A 22161-nucleotide genomic window follows, 5' to 3' on the forward strand; every position below is an offset into this window, starting at 1 on the left:
AGCCATTTTTAAGAGCTCTCTAATATGAAACAGATTACAGCCTTATAAGGTAAATGTAATTTTAAAAACATGGAGAAGTGGGCTAAAAAGTGGGGGGACTGAGTGATTGTTCAGTGGTTGCCATGTCAGCTCTGATGCATGGAGAAAGGGATTGTGGGTAAATCCATCAGCATCATATCTACCTCGACAGCATGCATCGGTCAATCTGTCAAGCCTTCAAACATGAATACGTGCTGATTACTCCCTCAGCTCCACACAGAACTGCTCCTCAACAAATTAGCATCTCCAAACCATAATTGCATTCATGAGAACTGCAGGAAATAGAGCCGGTTTCTATCACAACAGATGATATATGTAAAGCTTATGCGTGAAACATAATGTATCCTATATGCTGCAATAAGCAAAGGTTCTATAGTTAGCGGTCACTGTTACAGTTCACATACAGCCCATATAGAAAAGGCTGAGCTGAGTAAATGAGTGGAGTTCAAAGTCATGTTTTCTGTTCTGATTCAGTGACCAAAATGTAAATACTGTAACAGAGGAGCACTGAGTAGAGTGCTTTTAACATTCATGTAAGGGTTTGGTATTTCATTCAGCACCTTTCCTTTAAAATATGGACAGATGTGAATGCTGTTTATTGATTGCAACACTGAGATCTCAGTAAAAATATCATTTGTATTAAGAAAAAGCACATATCGTCAACAATATTAACATATGCAAAGATTTTTGCGCTCTGGATTTGAAGGTCAGAATTTCATAGCTTCATAACTTGCTTGACATTGATGAGATACCATAAACAGACACAGAAATGGCTACTCTCGACAGCTGTGCCTTTCTGGTAATAAAAAAGGTTAATAATATAGTAGACATGTTTTATATTGTTTGTTTTCTGTCTGAGGTGTCATCAGAAAAGTCAGCGGCGTATTTTGTGTATGTTAATGAAAAGAAAGGAACATCTATTATATACAGTATACATTAAATACATACAGATGCATATCTAGGTCAAGTATTATGTATTATAATGTTCATCATAAATAGAAGAGATAAACAGAAGGCTGAATACAGCCAAAATACAGCATGATAAAGATCTGAAACATAAACATACTATATATTATATATTATGTTGGAATATGCCCCCTAGGTATTGGATTCATGTGTCATTTATCTTCATATTCATTTCACATTTTGGTCATGACCTTTACCGTGGAGACAGTGGTTGATTGGCCAGTCTTTCTCTCGGCAGTCAGGATATTTGTTACTGCTACTGAGGGCCACACTCGGCAGTTTAATAGATTGTATACTGCAGGTTGTGTGATAAAAATGCATGAGATGTGAAATGTTTGAAATGACACACGATGAGCATGTAGTCTAAACACATGTACTACAAAATGCAACCAAAGGCTGTAAAAGTAGAAAAAATAAGAACAGCAACATATATTGCAAATGTGATATATTTTCCAAATTGAGTTTATGTTCAGGGTCATTTAGAAGCAAATAAATCAAGAATACATCAGAAGAAATGACTGCCCTGAAATTACACCAAATTTTAAATAGCATTTGGTGATAAGTGATCTTTAAAAAATGGTATTAGCCCCCAAACCTCAGTATTTCTCACTGGCTCTGAGAGAAGCTACTTGAACACATAGGAGATCTTTTCAGGGCTCTACTTCAACTTCACTGCAAAAAAAAGCAGCATATAAAGCAAACTCAGAAATTTCTAAATCAAATAGCCTGCCTGGCGAAACTACCAAACCGTAGCAGAGGTTCATTTGTGCTGAGAACGGAGTGTCTATTAAATTGGTGCCTCACCTTGACACAGTCTGTTGAGCAGAGTAATTAAGCAAACTCTGCAGTTCAAACATGAGATGCTATCATAATGAATACCTCACTTGACATGGATAGATAAATAACAAGGGTTAATTCCAATTTTAGACTGTTTTGTGCGCTGAAAAATACAGTGTTTAAGTGTTAGATGTAGATAGAAAGGTATTTTGTTGCAGCTGCTGTTGACGTTGTGTGTCCAAGTGTGTCTGTGTGTTTCTGTGTCCTCACTATAAACAATATCTCTGCTGTTGAAATGGATCCACTACATCTGGAGGTCAGGCCTTATATTCAATCTTGAGCACATTGAAAAAAAAATCCATTAGGGTTCATCTTTCCTGCATCAGCCATTCTATTGTGGTGCTGCAGTGAGATCTGTTTTCATCAGGCAGATTCAATACGTGAGCTGGGCAATGAAAAGAGTGCAATAGAGTTGGATGAAGAGAGGAGGGGTGAGGATGGAGAGAGAGAGAGAGAGAGAGAGAGAGAGAGAGAGAGAGAGAGAGAAAGATGGAGATAGGAGGGCATTGTGGGGAGGAAAGCAAGAAGAAATTGCAAAGAGGAAAGAGGTAACTCTTATTCAGAATGAGCATATACCTCCAGTTTTCTGTACCTCCTGGATTTCATTATTAGATATTTGAGAGATAATTCAGTTGAGTGAAATAAGGTTATTCTGTCTCAACAAAAGGCTGAGAGCTTCTGGTTTTTAAATGTGTGCCTACGTGATTCAAGTATGAGGACGTTTGAAAGTACTCCATTGCAGGTGCAACAATATAAACATAAAATAAATAGGGCGATTATATAACAAAAAGGATTTAGAGCAGTATTACAGCAGCAGTTGATCATAGTCAGGGAGCTGCTAGACTGAATAGATAGTGTGTTTCTTTTATGGTGGTAGGGTGAACTGTAGGATTAAATGGTGTTTAGATTTAGATCTTTTAGGTGGGCGTGGATCCTCCTGTGGACCAATGACAACTATCAAGTTTCACTTAAAATAAAGAGTAGAGATTATTAAAGAACACAACTGGTGTATTTCTATGTTTTTATTCTTATCTGCATATCCCATGAAACAAAAACAAACCCAACAATGTGTTAGTCTGTCTTTCTGACTTATCTTCCCTGTCTGTGGTTTTGCGACACAAGCCCATTTAAAGATGTAACCGTACAAACGAATATAAAAGGCTCAGTCATTTCCTTTCAGTAACTGCTGGGCACTATAATTTTCAGCAAACATTAGTCAGAAAGGACTAAATATTGGATTTTTTGAGGACTATTTTCAGCTGTGGATTAATACACATTTGGTTTGCTAGCAGCAGGATGGTGAATGCAGAATTGACGCTGCTCATGTTCACGGTAATGAAGGAACATGTTAGCCAGTGCCAGTGGTGCTCAGTGATATGTTTTTAATAGTCAACAATTGAAGTCTATGGCACAGACAAATAAACTTTATCAGGCTTTGGCTACAGTAGAGCTACACCAAGTTGTCAATCAACTGAAAATTAATTGGATAAACGGTTGTTTAAGTTATTTTTTATGCTAAAGTGCCAAAACGTCCCTAGTTCCAACTTCTTAATATGAATATTTGCTAGTTGTTGGATAAACAAGCAATTATCAGCTATTTTCTGACATTTTAGAAACCAAACCCAAAATCCACGAGATATGAAAATAGTATGCAGATTAAACAATAATGAAAAAAATTGTTAGTTGCAGACCTACTTGTTAGTAGGATCAATCAATTATTGGATTTGGATCATAGTGTATGTTGACAATACTTATATGTTACCAGTCTAATCCTTTAAAGCGACTGTAGACCATCAACAGGAACGAGAGGAGTTGATGTAAGGTAACTTTCCAACCAGGTGACTTTTTAGGTTGTTTTTTTGCTCTGCTGACTCTGAAAACCTGAAAGACATAATTAACTGTTCTCCCCTAATTTTGTAAAGAGGCCATTTTCAATTCATAAGGTATTTTTTTGCTGATGCTTATTATGTTGCGGTCTGAAGCCCCTCCTGGCCAAACCTGATATCTTTCAGAGAGCTCTTTTCTCTGATGCTCTGATGCACTTGGCACTCTCTCTCTCTCTCCCTCTCTCTCTCTCTCTCTCTCTCTCTCTCTCTCTCTCTCTCTCTCTCTCTCTCTCTCTCTCTCTCTCTCTCTCTCTCTCTCTCTCTCTCTGCCTCTCTCTGCCTCTCTCTCTGCCTCTCTCTGTTAATACCCCCACTGTCATAGCATCTACAAGTTCCAAAACACATTAGACATTTAATAGCCATGCTCAGGTTGCATTGATCTTATCAATACAGCCCAGAAAGATACACATCTCTGCTGCTGCTAGTGAATAATTTCTGGACTTACAAGTGAAGTGGCCTTGTTCGTGTCTGTTGTGTGTTTATTTACACCAAAACTTGCCTAAAGCAAAACTATTTTATTATTGGCCGGACAGATATATTTACATGAGCTTCACACCTGTGCTGTGACAACTGCATCTGCAATCTATTTGAACAGAAAGGCTCCATATTCAATTATGTTATATTTAAAATGCTCCCTCAAATTCATATGACCTGTGCCTGCAACTGGAATAAATTATCTTTGATTAAGTTTTTTTTCTGGTTCCTCAATGATGCATGCAATATTAGCCATCATCAAACTGGCTCGAGTGTGATGTTTTGAATATGTAACAGTTGATGAATGTATAATCAGCCAGGGGATGTTATGCTTAACGGCTATGTATTAGTAGAAAAAGCTATATGCAGGCACAGCCTTAGCTCCATCAAACTCTCAGGTATTATCTCATTTGTTATTTTCATGAACACAAGATGTGAATCCGCCTGAAAGAGGGTCAGTTCATTTGTAATGAGGGTTGTGGCGCCCTAAAGAACTGCCGGCTGCATTCATATTCAAATTCATACTCTAATGTCTTTTGTTAGCAACATTTAAATGTAAGAATTTCCTCACAAGCTCTTTATCTTCAGTTGTTGAGGTTAATTATCAAGTGTTAATCCCACCCTGATTGTCGTGTTAAGTTGGGTGGATGCCTGTGTTTTCTTTTCTTTCTTTACTTTTACTCGCAAGGTATTAAGTGCTCCTGGCAGGTGCTCGCTCTCCAAGCCTGTGTGAATGAAATATGAGCTGCAATGTCAACTGAACTTGTCACAGACAAGCTGGGATGAATTAATGATAAGAGAGCAGAGGTGTGTTTTAATGTGTTCTCTCTCTGATGGAGGGTCTCAGCAAATGTATTATCGCATACTGTACACCTGCTGGTTTTTGTATAAACATGGAACGGAGAAAAAAGGTGGATTAGAGATAAAGTGATGCATTTATAAAGACAATCTTGGTCTCCTAATTCTAAGTCTGAAAAATGAATAGTGCTGTATATCCCCTGGACTGTTATCAAGTGACTTCTCAAAAATATTTTAATTAAATGTGTTTAGACTTTTCCAATATGGACTTTAAATTTGTCTTACCTTTGCCTTTAAATACTTTCTGCTCTTTGAGGCTTTGCCTTATTCTATACTTTTCATTCAGATGAAGAAAACCTATTTCTCCTTTGAAAGACCTTCATTTTCAGTCATTTTTTAAAGGGATTAGAGCGTCTGCGGAAAATGATGAAATGTCTGTCGCTTTTCACCACAGTTCAACAAGCCCAGTGATAGAATGGGACTTGTATTAGTTATTCCAATGTTGATTCAGGCGTAGATGATTTTGAATGATCAATGCCTCCACCCGAACAAAAATATCACTTGCTTGTTTGATGGCCTCTTAAAATCTGCAGGGGAAAAAAATAGGGTGGTTCTTTAAACTGCTTCCCTTTTTTCCCCTTTTTTTTGTGATTATTTATTTTCAAATTGTCCCTTAGGCTAATGTTCCATTTGGCATTTCACACCTCCCTCTCCCATAAATGAACCATCACAGCCATAAATCACTGGACAAACAGAGACTTGTGCAAACCCTGAAAGGTTCAGAGATTTATGTAACACATTCATGTTTTCCACTTCCTCATTTTAGTACTCCACTGGTAAAGCCTAGCTAATAAAAGGTCCTATTAATATTTCCTGTTGCTTAGCAACGGCAGGCAGCAAGTAATAGCATTCTGTGGAAAAATAGATGACCGATAAGGAAAAATTCAATTCTTTTCTCATCTCCTGGGAGAAAGTGCCTTATTTCTCTGGCAATGTGATATGAAACTGTAGTTGTATATTAAGAAATATCTTAAAAGAAATATAGGTTATTTTCCAATTTCATCATTTTGGAAGGATTTTTATAGCAGGCTGGGCTGGCAGCTCATCTATTTTCTCCGCCCTGATAAAGTCAATTAACCTATCGGATTAAGCTAATCAGAGGATAAGGTGCCGACTTAATTTCTTTCTTTTTAATCAGAAATTCTAAAGAGCCGGTGTTAAATAACACACATGGCAAACTTTAAAAGAATCAGTTCTGTGAGACAAATTGCATTTCATTTATATTGCAGGTGTAATTTAAACTTGTTTTGTACAAACACAGGCCAGGTTCTACAGGAAGGAGTGCTATGCAAAATCTCTTCTAATAACACTGCTTATCAGTGTGATCCCAGGTAATGGAAGAGGATCTCTACAGTGACAATTTTCAATTTAGATAATTTATCACATCGTATTTCAAAAACAACTGAGTGAAAGATGTGTTATCACACACATGTTGTTGTCATCATCCTCTTCCATACTGTAGATGTGATCAACAGTGGCATTCAAGCAGAGAACAGAAGCTAAAGAAACAAAGGCAGATTCAGCTGCAGCAGATAGCCGGTGTTATGAAGCAGATACATAGATAAGGGATTTCATATTACACTTAGCCACAGGCCCCTGCTGAGATTTATCATGCCATGAAATCGTGTCCATATTGCACTGTGCCCTATCTCAACCATCCATCAGCTCATTGTGCTCTCACCACCAGGAATATTCTGCCCTGGTGGCGGTGGAGAGCCGTCCCATGTCATCTCACTCAGGGACGTCTCCCCCGCTGTGCCACCAGCCACCAGTTCAACACAACACTGACACTCTGTCTGTTAATGTGCACAAGAGTGGTGATTAACACACTTTGTATATTCATGTAACACACTCCATCCTGTGCAGTGTTACTGTAATCCAGGACCAAGAGGGGCAAGTTACTGGCATAATTCATGGCATTCATCCTGCATGGTGTCTCCAGAAATTATTATCTGATTTTCAGAGTTTGTGTTTGATATTAGAATAGAAAGGAATGCTGGGTCAACATCACAAAGTAAGGTTAAGTATGCAGTATCCTTGCTGTGTCTCCATTTTTATAACATGTATAACAGATGAACTATGAAAAATTATATAAAGTCAAATAAATAAAGTTAAACTACAAAACTGCTTTTTTAGTTTAAACTAAGAGGGACTCAAGAAAAAAAAGGAAAAAGAAACAAAACCTTTGGATGTATACGGACATTACATCTGTGTGAAAACCTGCTATCCTGTTTTAGATAATCTTCTTCGAAAAACAAATGTTTTTGGGTTTTTTTTTTTTTTTAAGTAAATCAGTAAAACCAAAAACAATAAGCTTTATAAATACTGTACCTCAAGGTGTGGCGCAGTAAACCGTGTGATCTTGTGTACCATAACAACAGCAATGAGTTCATTTGTTTCGTAATTTGTAGCATGTAGTTCAAAGCTGGAGGATAAGGTGAAGATGGCTTCTGTCAGAATGTGCAAAGTTTCTCTGTGAGATGATTTTACACACATGCAAATCCCCTTGCCGTGACCTCAACTATCTCGGCACACACAGCACTGTATGCACCTTCTTTTCATTTGTGTGCTCTTTCTTGTTTTGGTGTTCATTATTTCTGCATCTGCGTTCTTTTTTTTTTGTTGTGCAAGCGTGGGCACGCCCACACACACACACACACACACACACACACACACACACACACAAACACACACACATACACACAAAGTGTGTTTGACACGGCAGTCAGGGGTCTCATTAGTGGGAGCAGAGGAGCCTTGCCTTCTGCTGTCAAGAGTGTGTGTCCCTACCGCTCCTCACAACCGTCTCCTACATGTCATGTCAGACGAGGCTCTGATTCTCTGACGTTGTGTTTTGTGAGGTGAGCTCAGAGACACGCCCGGGCTGTGAGGGAGCGAGACAGGGGGAGAAAGAGACAGTGAGAGGGAACAAGAGACAGAGAGAGAATAAAAAGACAGAGGAACAAGAGAGAGAACTGGGTGGTAGAGAGGGGAGTAGAGAGGAAGAGAGAGAGAAAATAAAAGCAACGGAGGTTCTGACATTAGCAGTAATGAGGAACATGGAGGATGGTGCCGAGGGGGACATCATGACATTACTATCTGCAAATCAACCACTGCCTTGTTGCAGCCACAGAGTCACTGTGAGAGGCGTTCAGGGTGGTACAGTACTTTTCAAACCAGCAGTCAATTACAACCAGGGATATCAGCCTCATTGTGCAAACGCTTCCAGCTTTATAATAATAGTAATAATAATAATAATAATACTTAAAATAACACAAAGAGATGGAAAGAACAACATCATAAAAGTTTACCCTTTTTATAATTTACTGTTGTTATAACTTCACTTCTGTTTTTTTTCTTTTTATTATTATTTTTTTTATCATTTATCTGTGTGGCACAACTTACAAGTCATTCCTACATTTTATGAAAATATCAAATGTGTTGGCATGGTCTCTGTTTGGCTTTGAGAGATATAATGGCAACATCCATTTCAACAGTGTGGCTACTTAAGACGCTCTTGGAATAAATTGCTTCTTCTCTCTTTTAAAGTTTGTGTTGAAACTCGCAATTATTTTTTTATGCTGCTAGTGTGTGAGGTATTGCTGTTTTTCTGCCAGATTAATTACTTGATCACAGTTCAGCGCAGGAGGTGCAAGAGCAAGCATTTTATATTTTTCCTTTTGACTAGCATGTAATTGGAACGATTGAAAGTGACCTTATAGTGTCTTGTTTTGGCAACACGGAGCGACTGCCAAGCTAATAAATAAAATGAGGTTTTCATAGTGTTTTGCTAAATACATTTGGCTGGTATACACCTGGATCATAGCATCATATTACATTTGAATCAAAGTCTCCCTGTCTTACTGAATAATATTGTACATAGTCATCATGACAACTTTATAAATACATCCAATTAAGCTTCAACAAATTCTGAAGCCACTTTCTTTTTCTCAAACATTTCAGCATCTGCTGCCCATCATATCTCTTTACTTAGCATCTGTCTGATGTCACAAGAAGGCAGAATCAGCGTTTTGCCTTTGCTTTCATACTTAAGTAGCGTATGATTCATAAATCCACTCTCTTATTAATTCTCCTCAGCTTGTGTAAATGACCCTCCTGGGTGTATATAAGCTTGATAAACCGAAGACATGGATGAAGGGAGAGAGAAGAGGGGGCGAGAGTGAGGAGGGAGGGGTGGAGGCTCGAAGGCTCTTTGAGGAACAGAGCTGTTAGTGCTTTGCCCTCAGGGTGAATGAGAAGTAGCTTTGAGGGCTGTGAGGCCCAGGGTTGGCTCCCCACCTAAAGGCGTGTTTACCACCGTGTTGCGCGGCGGCTGTGCTTTTGAAGGATCAGTCTTGAACGCGCCTCTAATTAAAGCTGTCATGGCTGGGTGCCTGCAGGGATAATGTTCTATTATTATAGTCATTTGTTTCAATTAAACGCTGGGTGATTTTACAATAGCAGCCGTGAACCTGTGTGAGTGAGCCATCACTCTAAACAAGATGGCTCCAGTCAAGCAGGGGGTGAAGAGAGTAAAGTCTCAGGACTCACAGAAGCATTGATCACTGTATATTCAAGTAGGATGGGATAAAGGGTAAGACTTAAAGTCTGATAGTGTCAATTAAAGAAGTGCAGCAGGTGATGTGTCTTTTAAATCTGAATACTAAAAAGATATCATGCCACATTGTGGGGGAAAGATCCCCATCATTAGGAAATACATTTCATTTTTCCTTTACATCTTAAAGTGAGTGCACTAAAAGTGAACTGACTCAGCTCTACAGAAGGCACTTAATTAAAAAGTGTGGATTTATTTTGTCTTTTAGATGGTGATAATAAGTTGAAACATAACCACAAACTTCAGTGATTCTTTAGCATAGGGAGACTGGTTTATTATAATGCCAGGGCAATAAAAGCTTGCATAGCAATCAACCCGCTTATTTAAATGATGAAACAGATGCCACTCTGGTATAATCATCATAAAGGACGGGGCAAGGTTAGCCGTTTTACTCTCCGCTGGTGTGAATCTCTCCTCTTTCTCCTTGTAGCTGTAGGGCTCTCTTCTCCCCTTCTCTCATCTCTGTGCTGGTGGTCAAATCCCCTTAGCTAAATCAAATGGTGCAGGCAATTGGAGCGGCCGTGAAACCATTTCAAAGGTAAGGTCAGCAGGAGCAGGGGAACAATGGCTTTGTGATATTCCATCTCGCACACAATGTGCTACACATAATTGGAAAGCCTTTGTTATTTGACTCCCATTTGACTATGATGTACAAGATGTGAATACAAACACGACAGGCGTAACGATGGCAGAGGAACACGTTCACACCGAGTTTCCTGGCTTTACATCACAGTTTAGGTCTGCCTGGCTGCTCATCACCAAAAAGCAATATCTAACTGTCCCCTTGCTAACTTTGTAGATGGGTTTCAGCACTTGGGTCATGTGTTTTTTTTGTGTGTCTTTTTCTCATGCTGCTTCCCTATTTTTTTCGTCTGTTATGTCTTTCTGTCCCTCCCTCTGTTCCAGTGTCCCCTTTATTCCCTCTTAATTTGCTTTGGGACTCTGATCTCCTGGGGGTTTACAACAAACAACTAAATTGCTGGAGGTTAAGCACGGCAATGACAATGCCCAAGAGTACTCAGAATCCAACTTAATATGTAATCTAAATATCAAAATTTAGGAGCAGAAAAAAAACAAACAGAACCATGATGAGCAAAGTGTTGAATGAGTTGGCTGCTTCACCATATCTCAACCATCTATGAGGTCGGTGCCATCACAGACCAAGTCCTATATCCAGGAATAAAATCATTATTAATGGCCTTTCGTCTTTGTCAAGAGTCCATGAAAAGTCAGTATGTGTTACATGCTGAAGGCAGAGAGCAGTGACCAACTAAATCCTGTTATTCACCCCCCCCCTCTTTTGGCCAGCTATTCGGATGATACCATTAGGAATTAGCATACAGTACCTATGGCAACCAGCAACCGGCAACCTTTGTCAGATTCTTTCATAATATTTGTACAGCCGTCTGCCGGCCGCTTTATTTAGCTTGGGTCTGATGGCGCTATGTGATAACTTCTTGCTCTTTCTTTCTCACACAGGTGAAAGCACCAACTAAAAGCACTCAGAGACAGTTTGAACAGTGACAAAGAAGTGACTATTAGAAGTAAATTATCACAGTAGGACCATTTCGAGTAATGAGCACTAGTGGTCTATACAGTATACAGGTGCTTTTAGTAACTGTAATAGGTTAAGGCACATTTTTGTAGTTGACAGTGAGTTTCTTTGTGCTTTCCTTGGTGTGTCTTTGCTTTTACAGTGGCTGTATACTACAGCTTCAACAAATGCAGTAGTTTATTTGTTTCTATATTTTCTGGTGACCATCTGCTTCATTAGTTGGGACTGAACGCTCAGCTGTAATGAAAATGTGAGTCAATGCTACGGAATATGAGAGTGAATATAAATAATAGCAGACCAAATGTGTACTCCATTCAAAACAGAATCAAGAAATACACTGAATTATTTTATTTTTAGGTTGAAAAGGAACGTAACTTGATTCATACTTGTAGTCAATCTCCACCATCTCTATGATTTTGCTCCATAAGAATAAGGTGATTTCATACATGTTTTTCAATATAACAATTTGTGTCAAATTAAACCTTTAAAATAGGAACTTGAAGCCTTAGTGTCCCAAGGTTTTTCTCTTACGAGGTCGACACCCAGTACCCGTAATGCCATGGTGCCTTCCCCGGTGAACTCTTTTGCTCTGCATGTCTCCTTCTTGTTTATATTAAACATGGTGTGGCTCAGATTAAAGGGTGACAATTTTGCCTGGAGGCTGTTGCTATGGAAACGCGTCTGCTATAGCTATGATAGCCCATTCATGTTTGATTAATTGGTTTTTCAATGCTTCTTGGTTTGTGAGGACCCTTAAAGAGCAAGTCCATGGAAAATGGAAAATTAATGGATTTCTATTTCCTTCTCTTCCCCCTTTCTTCCTCTTTTTTCTGTCTTACTACTTATTTTGCTGAAGCTATTTCCTCATGTTTTAAGAAGTGTAGTGATGGTGTTTTGAATTATGATTGGAAGTTGCCATGGATGGGGGAGGTTAGAGCTTGGTTATTTGAAATGCAAAAGGAATGTCTTTGTTCATTGCTGCCTTTTGTGAGCAGCTGCTGAGGCAAAAACAGAATCTAATGTCGTGTGAATATTATGAGTTTTCAAAGCAGGCCAGAGCCTCGTACAACATTACTTTGTTGTGCATTTTTATTCTAGCAATCTACTGGGACCAATTATGACTAGAGAGCCGAGCCTTCATCTCTGAACCTCCACTCGTGTTTATCAAGACCTCATATGCTCGGGCCTTTTCAATTTGATCTTTTTAGCACTTCACTAATGTGTAATGTATTATTTAACTCATAAATGTTTAAAAGAGCTAACAAATGCTAGTTCATCACTTTCTGATCTGTAAATTGCCAAACATTCCCATTTATGCCTGCATTAAAAGCATCCTTTGGTCCGTGCTCATGTTCTGTCCTGATGAATCTTGAAGAAAAGCTTTTGATGTAGTTATTATTGCAGATCTTTCAAGGCTGCTGAGAGCAGAACTTTGTGAGAGTCTGATTCTGTAATCACTCTGAAGGGTGTTCTGCATGTGGGGGTCATTCTCCAGCTGCAAGCACCGTTTTCGTTTCTATTTCTATTTGAAAAAGGTGTAATTTTACATGGCAGTAAGTAACATTTTTCTCTGTCATAGCACACAGTGAGCATAATATATCTGCAGGGGGTTGATAGGGTTGTGCAGCAATACCATTGATGCAACGATTGCTTTGCAAAGTGTGGAGATTTCTGGCCACTTAAAACAGAAGTCTTCCCTCAACTACCAACCAGGCCACAGTGTCTCAAGGACCCTGGGGGGTTTGCACTTGTTGTTGCACTTCATAGAAATAGAAGTCAATAGAAGTGATGGATTGTACCTTTAAGTGTAATAGAGAGTCCCTTCAAAAAGCATGTCAATTTCAGTTAAGTGTTAATGGGCCTGTGTGTTACATGGCTGAAAGTCGAAGAAATGCAAATTTTATAAAGTAGATTAAGTTCCCCTAATGGCTCAAAACGTTGACTTGAATAGAAAAACAACCTCTTTATGAAATCACAAAGTAGTGAGAGTGAACCAAAACCAAACCAAAATAATGAGCTAAAAGATGCTAAAAAAGCTCCGTAGACCTGAGGGGAACTGCAGAGTCCGATGACAAGTATCTATGGGTTTATCACTACAAATGTCCCCTTTTATATGAAAGTTGTTGTGATCTATTGTTCGTATAGAAATGATTGTAGGTGCTTTAAGCTCTTAATAGCTTCTGGAAAGTATTTTGACGATAAATGTAAAATGATTTTCAAAACATTAAATTTTTAAAAGTGCATGTTTGGGTCACATTTGCGTGATTGACAGCTGTCAGTGCAGAGGCAGCCGTGTTGACTGGCTCCATCCAGCTCATTGAAAATCTAGATTTTCTGGCTCTAGTAACTGACAACCTGCAACAAAACCAATGGCTACAGGGAATGTCACAGGTGCAATATTCATGTTTTTATAGAATGGTTAGTGAGTGAGCTGTCTTGGTTGGTCTGGGTTGAGAGATTATGTATTTTTTGTGAGATATTTGCTTCCAGTATTCAAAATTTACCCCTGCTTGTCAGTTACAAAACAAGTATTGGTATGCATAAATGTTGCCACAAACCTACAAGTCTGAAAATAATACCTGTTACTGTCCCCAAAAAAAAGACAGTTGAGAAAGAAAAGAGAAGCTTTCTAACCACCAGCCTCAGTTTAACAGTGAGACCTGTAAGAGGGTTCTTTGTCTGTCTAGTTTCTCCCAACAGACGTATTTCCCTCATTACAATATATATATATAAAAAAGCAATTTCTGTCTTTTATAGATTTTGTCCATGCATATTTTTCTCAAATTTGAAAATGTCATCTCCACTTCTAAGTCTTTGCATATTTGGCTAATTGGCAAACTTTTATTACTTTGAGTAGAGGAGTAGATAGTAAAGCTGGTGTTCTTCTCTCACCCCAGATGCAGGAGATGGCTTTGCACCACCACCAACAGCAACACCATCACCAGCACCCAGACGGCTCTCATTATGACCCCGCTCGTAACCACCCCCTGATAAACAGCTCACCTCCGATACTGCCCAACCCCATGAGTGCACTGACCCAGCTAAACCCTCAGGTCAGCCGGAGTGCACTGCCTCATGGTTCCCCCTCTCCTCCCGGAAGTAAATCGGCCACACCCTCCCCCTCAAGCTCCAATCAGGAAGAGGAGACTGATCCTCATTCGAAGGTACTGATGTGGCAACGCTTCTCTGGCTTGTAGTAGTGGAGTAGGAGGCGAGGGCTTGGCAGTGCTTCTCAGAGATGGTTTGCATGCTTACTGTAGTGTTGAGTTCAAAAAGGAATTTATGGGTAGCCATGCTTGTGCTTTTTATTTGGTTGGCTGGAATACTCACATGGTTGCAAAATCTTGCTGTTGAGGGGAACTGAAGCTCTGATTTCTTTCTCTTTGTGTATGTAATGGCATGGTAGAGTGTGTTGTCACATTTGAGAAGAAGACTGATTTGAAATATGTAACTCATGATTGAATTTAAGTATAGAAACCGTCTTTATTTTCTTTTAATTTTTAAAAATGTCCTTTTTTCTGTACATGTCCAAAATCTGGCTCACACTTAAAAGCAACACAATCTTCCCCTGGTCCTTTTGTGAAAGATAACTTCACCATTCCAATTATACAGTTGTGAATAGCTAACAATCCACTACCACCATGGCATGTTTGTAAGTTTGTTGGCAAACTATACACACAAATTGAAGTAACTTCAGAAATACAGTATATGTACTTCCAAAAGTGAAGAAACCTCCTTTATTTGCAGACGTGACGGATGTTTTAATGGGTTGATCATTAGCAATGCAGATGTGTGTGATGCCTTGGTGACCCTATCTAATTTTGTCATTGGAGTTACAGTCTGGTTTGAAACTTAACACTCCTTCATTTAAATCATCTAAATGAGAAGAGAAGGACACTTGTTTACATTCATTTGGTTTATGTAAATCTGTAAAACTGCTTTCATAAATTGCCCAACAACCAATGTCTCTGTGGATTTGCTTCATTTCTGTCAAGGGAATGTGAATGAGTGTATAATTGAATCTGCCACCTCCACAGTGTTTCAGATTCATCGGTGTATTTAAATGCTAGCTCGCAGTGATACAATATAACAAGAAGGGGATTCTTTAGTTAAAGAAAATATATTTCCCTGCCTATGCATCTCTGCTGTGCTTCTCACGTGTGTGTGTGTGTGTGTGTGTGTGTGTGTGTGTGTGTGTGTGTGTGTGTGTGTGTGTGTGTGTGTGTGTGTGTGTGTGTGAATAAAAATGATTACCACCTCTCCTATCAGTAAGTAATTCCATTTGCTCTCTCCGATTCATTCTGAGACCACATCAAAGCCAGAGCAGATACAGCAGGCGATTTAAAATTCCTTTCACCCCTAGCATGAAAAGTCAGAATTTATGACTTGCTGAACAACTGAAAAATAAAGATTTGAAAAGGTTTGATAAATTCAACTAACAGACAAAGTAAGGCAGAAGAAAATGCTGTCAACCAGTGCGTGTGTCAAAGTCTTACTGTCAGTGAAACATTGCTGCAATATTCAAACGCTGACTACACGGCTATTGAACAGACTGAATGAATTATGGATTTAATGAAGTTTACATGCTTCACCTGGACCCAATGTTATAAGCATTTATCAGAGATGCAATTATTCACTCCGGCTGAATTGATAGACCTTGTTTCTGCAGTGTCAATAAGCTGTTTTGTTTTTTGTGTGTTTTTGATGGTCTTTCAGATCACGGGTGAGAAGCGGCCGTCTTCAGAGATGATGAAGCCTAAGCCCAAACCCCAAAAAAAGAAGAAAAAGAAGGACCCCAATGAGCCTACAAAGCCTGTGTCAGCCTACGCCCTGTTCTTCAGAGACACCCAGGCAGCCATTAAAGGACAGAATCCCAACGCCACCTTTGGCGACGTATCCAAGATAGTAGCCTCCATGTGGGACGGACTGGGAGAGGAGCAGAAACAGGTAGATTGATACTGTGTACATATATACAGAATTTTTGCATTTAACACTATCTTCTGTAATAAAAGCAACATAAAACGTTGATTCTTAGAAATTAACCTTATAGTTAAAATTGGATTACTTATGTTTGATTTAAATCTACAATAGCAATTTTTTTGGCCATGTGCAGCCAGCGTAAACAAGCTGTGAACACAACACTGACATTATCATCATCTTCTTTGTTGATATGTGGAACTATCCAGCAATGTTATCATTCATTTGGAGTCGTTTTTCACCTGGTGAATGAAAGGTCAATGTTCACTTTTCTTTTAGATCTGTCCGTTATGTTCACCAGCTAGTCACTAACTTCATCGTGTGATATTTGGTGCTGGGCAGGTAGTGTACAGTGGATTTGAAAACAGCTACCTGCTGAAAACAATGCTATAACAGCATTGAGAGTGAAACAAAACACAACCCCTTTTACATATAAGTCATATAACTATAATATATATTATATAACTATAACTATAGTGTTAATATAAAAATACTGATTATATGTGTGGCTGATGCTCAGAAGGTAGAGCAGGTTGTCCACTGATCCCCATGGTTGGCGGTTCAAATCCCCAGCTCTTCTTCTTGTCCACATGTCGAAATGTACTTGAGGAAGACATTCAGTTAGAAAGTGTTGCAGCCAAATTAAGCTTCTTATGTAAGCGCAGGAGGATCCTTCATATATTATATTACATAATCTATGGTACATGCTGCATAAGTCACAGAGGTCTAATCGTGGGTATGATGGAGCTATTTATTTTAAAAGTATATAACCACCATCATTTGTTTGAACTGTGTTAAAACTGCATAAGAACACATGTTTCAGAAGTGGAAAGATGGTGCAGCACCAGAAAATTAAGATTTTTGTTCTATTATCCTTAACTTGAAGTGAAGCATGTACAATACTTATTTTATTAAGTGAGAGTCATGTATCTAATGCCTTGAAATCTTTTTTTTCACATTTATTTGTGAATAAGACATGCACCAAAAGTACTGAATCAACTGGTAGAAACGTATTATTATCCTGTCTGAATGCAGAGAAAATCATATATTTAAGTAAGTGAAAAGTTTTCTTCCATCAGCAGTGTACATATATTTCCCTGAATATTTCCAGGAGTCAATTTAACTTTATTACAGTCTGACCTGTGCATATGGAACTGCATTAACATTTACTGCAGTTTACAGCATTCCGTCCAGCACATTTTCTATTTCATTTTAGCATTCCAGACCAACAGACAAAGTCAAAGGGGTTTCTATGTGTTTGTGGTAACAAATGATGGTGTGAAATGAATGGAAAACGAGACAGTCTGATGATGATGCGCAGACTCATATTTTTAGAATATCCAGTCAGGGCACAGCCTATTGGGTGTCAAATAAAAGCACCTGTCTCCATGACAAAGTGCAGCCCATTCTCCTCAGCCCCAGCCACCATCGACTAGACCCTATCTAGCATGTGTGTGTTTTTCTCCCACCAAACCTACTTTATACGCTGGACTTTGGAGGCCGTCTGTCCCTTTTATTTGCAGTTAATTTTTGCCGCCTTCACCGGGGCTCTTCACCATGAATCTTCATTTTGCCACTGACACCCTTGAATGTGAATTCCTCATTTCCTGTCCTTTTATTTATATCTGTTGCCTGGTGATTTGATCATGCTGGGAATACAAGATTAGCAATTGCCTTGTCCTTGGTTTTGCCTCAAGGACATCTGCTCCTGAAATGTTATTGTTTGTGCTTCTTAACCCTCTGTGTCCTGGCTTCTTTTTTACCTTGGGTCTTGTACTGTGGATGCAAAGCTCTCTCTCTCACTCACTCTGTCTGTCTGTCTGTCTGTCTGTCTGTCTGTCTGTCTTTCTCTCTCTCTCTCTCTCTCTCTCTCTCTCTCTCTCTCTCTCTCTCTCTCTCTCTCTCTCTCTCTCTCCTCCTGAATGCATTTGTCCTTCACAGTATTACCTGGGAACAGAGACGAAACTAACAAAAGGGCAATTCCACCATTAAAAATTCACCCATTTATTGTGCCGTTCCACAGCTAATTTTTTGATTTGTTTGTGCATTCATGTGTTTAATCAAACGTGTCACCTCGCAAGACACATAATTAACTTGAGGTAATGATGTCATTATGGAATGAAATGTAGTACCCTGTCTGGGCAATAACACTGTGATTGCTCTAATTATTCTAGCACTGTCACTTATTCCAGCACAACAAATGGATAAACTTGTTAACCGTGTATTTACAGTGTGTAACCAATTCAGCTACTGCATGTTAATACTCCATAGATTTCTCTCTTTGGTTTAATGTAACAACACATTATGGTGTACTCTATCCACAACTGCTGACCAGTAATGTTCAAGTGAGATGAATTTAGAATGAAAACCAGGGTCTCATACCTTAAACATTTTCTATATACGGCTTCAATTTATATCTCTCCTTGCTCTCAATCTGTCGATGTATATGCTGTTGTGCCTTTTCTTTTTTTTTCAACACTGGCTGTCACGTCATCTCTATAGGACCGATGAGGTTCATTCTATAATGTCACAGTCAGACCCTCTGGAGCCATGCAGGAGCACCAGAATGTAAACACAACCCTTCCCCTACACACAGCTTTGTTTAACTAGAAACGTGGGCCCTGTTTCCAATTACCTATAGTACTTCTCAAACACACCATGCAGCAGAATTCACATAAATGCATTGAAGGCAACATGTTTTATTGCCGTATTTTATTGAAGAAACGATCAGAAGTTCCATTGTTGTGATTTGTGTTCTTTTTGTGATCCTTTTTTTTTATTTCTGAGCTTCAGTGTGCATTTTCCCCACTTCACTCGAGGTTGTTGTGTATTCTCCTGTGCCGCCCTTGAGTTTGGTAGAACAAAGTGGGATTTTTTTTGTTATTCATGTTTATGTTCATATTTTGTTTTTTATTAAGACGTTTCAAATGCCTGCACGCTATACAGCGTTTTTTTTTAATTCCCGAAGGCCTTTGTTTTATAGTGCAAGATCAATGCGTTATTTGGGCTGCGTTATTCCTCAAGGTGACTACATGTTAAAGCTGCCCCAGAAACACAAAAGAACATTTTTCTTGTTTTTGTTATTTAAGATTAAGATCAATTTTCCATTTTTACAGTAGTGGGGAGGAACAGGGATAATGGAGTTGGGTGGGAGGGAGGAGAGACATTAGCTTTGTTTAATTAAGTCTGCTGCGTTGGAATTGTGTATTGGTGAAAGGTCGGAGATAGAAGGAAAAGAACACTGTCAGTTTGTTTAAACAGCACGTTTTGATATTGAACTTATTCTATAGGCTGAGTTGTAGCATCTGTCCAAAGATATCCATCCATTTCTTAGTCTGTTTTCTGCCTCTTTGTCTACCTTTCACATGCACCTTTTTTAGTTTCTTTTTAATTAGTAACTTGCCGTCTGCTCCTCTCCTCTCCTCTCCTCTCCTCCGCTACTTTCCTTTTCATCCCTCCCATCTCTCCACCTTCTCTACTTCCCATTTGTTTCCTCCTCCTCCTTCTCCTCCTCCTCCTCCTCCTCCTCTTACCGGTCGCCCGGTCTTTTCGGTCGTCGGGGTAATCACTCCCTTCAGTGTCAGCAGGGTGCGGAGTTATTGTCTCCTGTAATTAACTGGTTATCAAACAAGAACATTTCATTAAGGTACAATTAGGGGCTAATTCAGGCGGGACACCTCTGTGTCAGGATTACGATGGAGGCATATGCTCTCCCTTTGCAGCTTTGTTATTTTTAATTCATACTGACCTGCAGCCTCTGACGGCTTCAATTGCTAATGAATCCACTCACTTTGGAATAATTAGACATCCTTAGGCATGGTAATTTATTTAAAAGTATCCGTCATTGCGCGAATCATTAGCTGTGTTAAATTAATTTGGAATTAAAGCTTCTGGGAGTAGTTTGGCGTTCATTAAAGAGGCGGCCATGGATCTATCAATATTTAAGGGGTGAGGGGTAAGGTTGTCACTTTTTCTTTTTGTTTTTTTACAAGAACTGTAAATCTTAATGGGGTTTATCTGCTTTTATTATGAAAATCTGTGGTTTGTTCCTTTATTTTTGAGTTCCTAATTCAATGCAGCCTCATTCCAAAATATCTCAATGTATATCAGGGAAGGGAAATAATAATAATATTGTAAATAGGGATGAGTGAGAGGATAAACATCAGCTGTTTGAGCAAGAGATTGTATCCGTCTTCATCCCGGTTTGTTTGCTGTTCTGCGTGTATGTCTGTTTGTTTATTGACTCTGTTAGCAGCTGCCAGCCTATGTGCATTTGGCAACACATGAATGCTTAATGGTTATTCTACCCCACCTCTTTGAAAGAAATGACCCCGTCCATGGAGCCACAGAGAGTCTCTCACTGAGGATCAGTAATTACCCACTGCGTTCACGCACACAAACACACACATTCTCCTTCATATTAAAATGCTCCAGAGAGGAGATGAGATCTGAGTCTTCCTCATCGATTTAAGGGTGGACTTTTTTGTGACTTGTTTTCCCCGCATCAAAAAGGCAATGGCAGCTATAAAGAGCCCGTGAGTGACATGTGATGACATTAACTCGAATTCCCTGTCTTAACGCATCATTTGAGGTTCATTCAGGAGGATTGAGATTGCCTCTTTGCTAATGCTGTTTTGAATTCTTTCTGTTTTTTTTCTTCCTCATCTGAATGATTTGCTGGGACATCAGCTCTGATTAAGAGATGAGCAACAGCCTTAATAGAGGAAGAGGCTGAAAAGCAGCACACAAAATGGCAAACAGCTTCTCACTCCTCATTTAGCTCCATAATATTTCAAACTCCATTTTAATATTATTGCGCAGTCTTTCTTGGTATTTAATTTTGGATATTTTGGAGGAATAAACGCTTCAAACGGAGCAACATCATGCAGATGGTCAAATCTCCTTGACTTGATAACTGTGCAATGAATGCATTTGATATGTTTTTCATCGCAGAGCACACTGCCAGGTCACACAATCTCACCATGACTCCCAAAATCTCATCCACATCAGTCAGTGTGGACCACAGGGTCATTTTAGCCTTTGGCATCACCTTGTAATCAATCGTTGTTGTTGTTGTGTTTGCTCCTGCAGAGCTACAAGAGGAAAACAGAGGCTGCTAAGAAGGAGTACCTGAAAGCCCTGGCCGCCTACAGAGCCAGTCTGGTTTCCAAGGTAACCATGGGGGTCACATCTTTGATATACATGGGTCAGCGGTGATATAAGGGATGATAAATTAGGCAGAATTCCACTCACTCTTATTCCAAGGAAAGGGTCCACTTGCTGCATGGAGAGGTTAGTATGTTTCTGCAAATGCGTGTGTGTGTGTGTGTGTGTGTGTGTGTGTGTGTGTGTGTGTGTGTGTGTGTGTGTGTGTGTGTGCTCAGAGGAGAACAGTGAAAATTAGGCCTCAAACACACCCGATTTGCAACCTGGGGAGAAATGAAAAGTAACAGTACACGGCCTATGTGTGTGTGTGTGTGCTCACATCAGTGTGCACATGTAAGAATAGAAGTGGACATTACCTATCATTTGCTGTCCTCCTGGTGCTTCTGTCCTCCCTGATGGGCCACTAATGTGTTGGCTGAGGTTTGCTCACACTTACTGCTCTCTCTTTGCTGCACGTTACTCCAGTTTAGCCCAGAACACCAACACGTTTTTCCCTGTGTTTGTATAAAAACCCATTCCTGGATTGTAAAAGTTCAGTTTTTTAAAAGCTGTTATAATACCCTGCCCCCTAACTCTTCTTACATCTGCAGGGCTTACACAATAGTTATCACAGGACAGGGGTGTTTCAATCTGTTGGTGCACTGCATTTCATTTTCAGTGCCTCTGCATTGTTTTCAAAAACACAACTCTAAATTGCATTAGCATATACCAAGCTCCTCCTCTTCCCCCTCCCTCTCCTCGTCCTCCTTCCTCCCCTCCGCAGAGCGCCACACTTCCTCTCATGCTCA

The 22161-nt window shown here is 39.4% G+C and overlaps 1 protein-coding gene across 5 annotated transcripts in view; it reads left to right on the forward strand.

The window, feature by feature from the left end:
- tox2 (TOX high mobility group box family member 2) overlaps positions 1–22161 on the forward strand; it is a 90764-nt gene that overhangs the window by 63017 nt on the left and 5586 nt on the right. For 2 of the 5 annotated variants that reach the window (XM_051414393.1, XM_051414391.1), the window contains 3 exons: positions 14128–14393; positions 15934–16177; positions 21299–21379. In XM_051414393.1, the coding sequence (XP_051270353.1) occupies positions 14128–14393; positions 15934–16177; positions 21299–21379 (591 nt within the window). Of the gene's footprint in view, positions 1–14127; positions 14395–15933; positions 16178–21298; positions 21380–22161 lie in introns of all 5 variants that reach the window. The other 3 variants (XM_051414395.1, XM_051414394.1, XM_051414392.1) reach the window with 2 other exon arrangements.

This window comes from Dicentrarchus labrax, unplaced genomic scaffold (genome assembly GCF_905237075.1).
Source record: "Dicentrarchus labrax unplaced genomic scaffold, dlabrax2021, whole genome shotgun sequence".
In the NCBI taxonomy this organism is placed as follows: domain Eukaryota; kingdom Metazoa; phylum Chordata; class Actinopteri; family Moronidae; genus Dicentrarchus; species Dicentrarchus labrax.